The sequence below is a fragment of the Triticum aestivum genome, chromosome 6B (assembly GCF_018294505.1).
Source record: "Triticum aestivum cultivar Chinese Spring chromosome 6B, IWGSC CS RefSeq v2.1, whole genome shotgun sequence".
Lineage (NCBI taxonomy): Eukaryota > Viridiplantae > Streptophyta > Magnoliopsida > Poales > Poaceae > Triticum > Triticum aestivum.
This window is the reverse complement of record NC_057810.1, coordinates 689,103,708-689,109,051: the sequence shown is the minus strand read 5'-3', so window position 1 is coordinate 689,109,051 and position 5,344 is coordinate 689,103,708. Positions and strand designations below refer to the sequence as shown.

At 53.2% G+C, this 5,344-nt stretch overlaps 1 protein-coding gene across 1 annotated transcript; it reads left to right on the top strand.

Moving 5' to 3' along the window:
• The first annotated feature begins 3,536 nt into the window (after positions 1–3,536).
• LOC123134900 (histone H4) lies at positions 3,537–4,076 on the top strand. The gene has a single exon (XM_044554050.1). The coding sequence runs from the start codon at positions 3,615–3,617 to the stop codon at positions 3,924–3,926; it is 312 nt and encodes a 103-aa protein (XP_044409985.1). The 5' UTR covers positions 3,537–3,614; the 3' UTR covers positions 3,927–4,076.
• The last annotated feature ends 1,268 nt before the right edge of the window (positions 4,077–5,344 follow it).

The window sequence follows — 5,344 nt, the reverse complement described above, 5'->3', positions numbered from 1 at the left end:
CGTCAATTGCTTCTTCTTGGGCGGCGCCGCGCGGGGCTTGCTTTTGGCGAAGGCGACGGAGGTGAGGTCGAACGAGGTGAGGGAGGCGAGGCCGACGGCGGCGTCGAGGGTTGGCATGTCGTCCATGGCCGGGAGCGCGAGCGGGCTGGAGGGTTGTGGGAAAGTGGAGGGAGATGGTGGTCGCTGTGGCACCAACTAGCAGGCCAAGGGGAGGAGTAGGCGCACATCATGCGCGTCCGTTTCGTGTCCGCGTCGACGCAATTGAGACTCAAATTTGGGTCGCGAATGGGTCGGCAGGGGACGAAAAGAGGATGCACGTTCGTATGGGTCGGCGTTGGGCCGACTTTTTTGTCTGCGGCGACCCAAACAGACACGCGCGAACGAAATGGGTCAGCAAATTTGAGTTACTCTTAGGAGGCATGGACACCGACAGAATGCCCCTCCTCTTTCTTCTTCTTCTTCTTCTTCGTCTTCTTCTTCTTCTTCTTCTTCTTCTTCTTCTTCTTCTTGATGATGAAACGGTTGGCCGTTTCATCATCGCCGGCCGCCGGCATTCTGTCGAACAGGTTGCGGGCGTCGGGGGGCATGTCGGCTGGCATCTCCCGCGGGCGTTTCCTCGCCCCTCCGGAGGATGATGCACCGGGCCCCGCGTGTGGTGTTGATGTCGATGGCCATGGGTGCGGGTGCGAGTGTGGACGGCGCCACCACGCTCACCTCCAGCGAGCATTCCCCGAGAAGCGGGAGGCTAGCAGATAGACGTGGAAGCCGGGAATTGGCTGCGAGCCCGTGCTGGCCATGGTCACGACAACGGTAATGAGCCAATGTTGGCGAGGGGTTAACCCTAGGTAGATCAGGGCCTCCCTCGTTGTCGCGGCGACTCGGACATTGGTTTCCTCCTGCTATGCAGGGGCAGAGAGGGCGGCGACGGCCGTCGCTTCGTTCCTTGTGTCATGCGCGTGCCTCCGGCCCTTCCTCTTGGACGACTGTACGACCCGCTCCTCGGGCATCAACTGCTTCTTCTTGGGCGGCGCCGCGCGGGGCTTGCTTTTGGCGAAGGCGACGGAGGTGAGGTCGAACGAGGTGAGGGAGGCGAGGCCGACGACGGCGTCGAGGGTTGGCAGGTCGTCCATGGCCGGGAGCGCGAGCGGGCTGGAGGGTTGTGGGAAAGTGGAGGGAGATGGTGGTCACTGTGGCACCAACTAGCAGGCCAGGGGGAGGAGTAGGCGCACATCATGCGCGTCCGTTTCGTGTCCGCGCCGACGCAATTGAGACTCAAATTTGGGTCGGGAATGGGTCGGCAGGGGACGAAAAGAGGATGCACGTCCGTATGGGTCGGCGTTGGGCCGACTTTTCTGTCTGCGGCGACCCAAACAGACACGCGCGAACGAAATGGGTCAGCAAATTTGAGTTACTCTTAGGAGGCATGGACGCCGACAGAATGCCCCTCCTCTTTCTTCTTCTTCTTCTTCTTCTTCTTCTTCTTCTTCTTCTTCTTCTTCTTCTTCTTCTTCTTCTTCTTCTTCTTCTTCTTCTTCTTCTTCTTCTTCTTCTTCTTCTTCTTCTTCTTCTTCTTCTTCTTCTTCTTCTTCTTCTTGTTCTTGATGATGAAACGGTTGGCCGTTTCATCATCGCCGGCCGCCGGCATTCTGTCGAACAGGTTGCGGGCATCGGGGGGCATGTCGGCTGGCATCTCCTACGGGCGTTTCCTCGCCCCTCCGGAGGATGATGCACCGGCCCCCGCGTGTGGTGTTGATGTCGATGGCCATGGGTGCGGGTGCGAGTGTGGACGGCGCCACCACGCTCACCTCCGGTGAGCATTCCCGAGAAGCGAGAGGCTAGCAGATAGACGTGGAAGCCGGGAATTGGCTGCGAGCCCGTGCTGGCCATGGTCACAACAACGGTAATGAGCCAATGTTGGCGAGGGGTTAACCCTAGGTAGATCAGGGCCTCCCTCGTTGTCGCGGCGACTCGGGCATTGGTTTCCTCCTGCTATGCAGGGGCAGAGAGGGCGGCGACGGCCGTCGCTTCGTTCCTTGTGTCATGCGCGTGTCTCCGGCCCTTCCTCTTGGACGACTGTACGACCCGCTCCTCGGGCGTCAACTGCTTCTTCTTGGGCGGCGCCGCGTGGGGCTTGCTTTTGGCGAAGGCCACGGAGGTGAGGTCGAACGAGGTGAGGGAGGCGAGGCCGACGACGGCGTCGAGGGTTGGCATGTCGTCCATGGCCTGGAGCGCGAGCGGGCTGGAGGGTTGTGGGAAAGTGGAGGGAGATGGTGGCCACTGTGGCACCAACTAGCAGGCCAGGGGGAGGAGTAGGCGCACATCATGCGCGTCCGTTTCGTGTCCGCACCGACGCAATTGAGACTCAAATTTGGGTCGGGAATGGGTCGGCAGGGGACGAAGAGAGGATGCACGTCCGTATGGGTCGGCGTTGGGCCGACTTTTCTGTCCGTGGCGACCCAAACGGACACGCGCAGACGAAATGGGTCGTCACATTTGAGTTGCTCTTAGGAGGCATGGACGTCGCCAGTTCCGCGTCGGCCGCGCCGCCACCGTGGTTGACACACTGACGACATGATCACGAGTCTGTCACGCCCACGTCCGACGCCGTCGACGAGGCGGATTCTGATGAGGAAAAGTAACACATGGGAAGCCGCCGCGACTTGTTTCTCAGGAAGGCCACTACTATTCTTCCCCTCCCGCAACTTCATTTTTCGGGGCTCACATTCGACCGGTGAGCTCGCTAGACATGGGGAAGGCATGTCGTGGGAAACAGGTGCTGCCGTGGCCGACGATTATTTAGACTAGGTAAAAAACTCTAGTTCGCTATAGTTCAGTTGTGTAAAAAATGTAACGATTCTGACCTTTAGATGAAAATCATCCGGTTTGCATGAGATTCTTTTTTTTAATATTCGGTTTAAAATCTGGTTGGATGGCCGGCTTCCGAATCACTGTCCGGTGTGTCCGCGAACAAATTCCGTGTCTATTTTAGGGTTATGCATTGGAGTTGCCCTTAGACTTACCAAACAAAATTGACAGGTGCTACGCGTTCCCCATCCTCTTCACCTCACAATTTTCATCATTTTTCCTCTCAATTTAAAGATTCCCATCAAATAAAATTTTCAATGCCAATTTACTTTTCAGTTTCGAATTTTCTTTTGTCCCTAGAACTAGGTTGCCTAGTTAAGAAAACTTTGTGGAATTACCTTGCTCAGAAAAACAATGTTTTCTCCGCAAAAGAATAATAATTAAATCGATGGGAACGGGATAGACTTTTTTTTTGTTTTTTGACGGGAGGGAACGGGACACCAGCGCGAAAACATCGCGCCCCGCCCACAGCCCCAAACTTTGGCGCCGGCGGCCACTCCTCTGACCCAGCCCGCCACTCCAGCGACCGGCGCCTCGCGCCAGGTCATCGATCCGCGGCGTCTTTCCCCCCGGATCGCAATCTCAACCGTGCATTCCATCTGCATCGAACGGCAGCAACACGCCTCCTCCCACCTCTCGCCCACCTTAAAATCCCCTCCCCACCTCCGCAAATCGCACAACCAACCACCACTGCTCCTCCTCCAATCCCACATTCGGTCGCAGCTCGAACCAAGGAGGGATCGTCAGCCATGTCCGGGCGCGGCAAGGGAGGCAAGGGGCTCGGCAAGGGCGGCGCCAAGCGGCACAGGAAGGTGCTGCGCGACAACATCCAGGGCATCACCAAGCCGGCGATCCGGCGCCTGGCGAGGAGGGGCGGCGTGAAGCGCATCTCGGGGCTCATCTACGAGGAGACCCGCGGCGTGCTCAAGATCTTCCTCGAGAACGTCATCCGCGACGCCGTCACCTACACCGAGCACGCCCGACGCAAGACCGTCACCGCCATGGACGTCGTCTACGCGCTCAAGCGCCAGGGCCGCACCCTCTACGGCTTCGGCGGCTAGGCTTTTCCTCGCCCCCCTCCCCTGCAGATATCCCAAAAGCTTGATGGAACCGCGGCTTGTTTAGCTCTCTATTTGCTCTGTAGTTCGAACTGAATCGTGGAACAAAGTGCTTCGCATATGTTGCTGGAAATCAAACTTGTCTCAGTGAAATACCGTGTCTCTGATTTTGTTCTGCTGCATCTCTGTTAATGTAAAATTGTTCTTCTGTGATGCAAAGTTGCGTGCGCTTGGGAGTTTGATTGTTTTGCCATTCTTTTTTACCTGATGGATCGTACTTGCTTGCCGAACAATTGTGTATGGCCGAATCAGGAACATCATTTGCTCCGTTTCTGGTATTTTAGATCTGATGCATTTGTACCGGGCACCATTTATGATAACTCTTATTATGTTGCAACAATGTGATTCTTGTGATTCTTGTTGCAAATCATCATGTGATTCTTGTTAATCAGAAGTGTCACTTGCTCTATTTCTGCTGTTTTCTTTTTTTTCGCTGTTACTGCAGTAATACTTCATCTGATGCATCATACATTTTGGCAGTGGCAGCAACAACTTAATCCTTCAGTTTATACTATTAACTAGCTTACCAGCATCATTCTCCATCTTCATTTTCCTATATCATATGATGCTCTTGACTAGGGGAGTTTAGTTACATAATAATTTATCTTAAAACCTGGGAATATCAGTTCTTACTTGATGTGTTTACTGTATTAGCAGGAATGAGAAACAGTTAAGAGTGCAATAACCTGTGAATCCTAGAAACCTACAGATGTGAACGCCAGCGAGCAATGAAAAATGAGAATAGCTGTATTTACTTCACTATCATGTGTGGGCAACAAGATGACTGAAATTTCACAGGCGGAGAAAATGGAAGTATCAAGTTCTTAGTGTTGTATTTACTTCGATTCAGAGAACCACAATCCGGTAACAAGTAGCACAATCATACTTTTCAAGGTGTACACATCGCGGCAGTTAAGAACTTTAGATTGCTGTCATACAGCAAAAGGGATTCCAGAGTCTCGGATGAGAACTTTAGATAGCATTTAGTCTTGATAATAGGTTTCGTCGTTCTCATAAGCGGTACCAATATGATCACGCCATAAGAAATCCCCAAACTGACACTTCAATATTTTTCTAATTCCATTTGAAGGTACTTTTAAATAATGTACCTTCAGAAGTTTAAATAATGTAAGACGTTTTTTCACACTAGGACGGAGGGAGTATGTCCCTAGTATCGAATCGTGTGTATAAGCAAGTATGTGACTATCAGCGGCCAATGTTACCTGCAGTCACTATAGCGTCCAATTTAACTTCTTGTGCTATAGTATTTCTCACAAACCATGATCTCTTGCAAGAAACGGGGGGTGGATGATTATTAACTTCACTTCACTTGCATGAAACCGGCACCCTTTTTATGTGAT

Bases quoted from the DNA above. Each gene is read 5' to 3' on its own strand.
- LOC123134900 (XM_044554050.1), top strand. From the start codon at position 3,615: ATGTCCGGGCGCGGCAAGGGAGGCAAGGGGCTCGGCAAGGGCGGCGCC.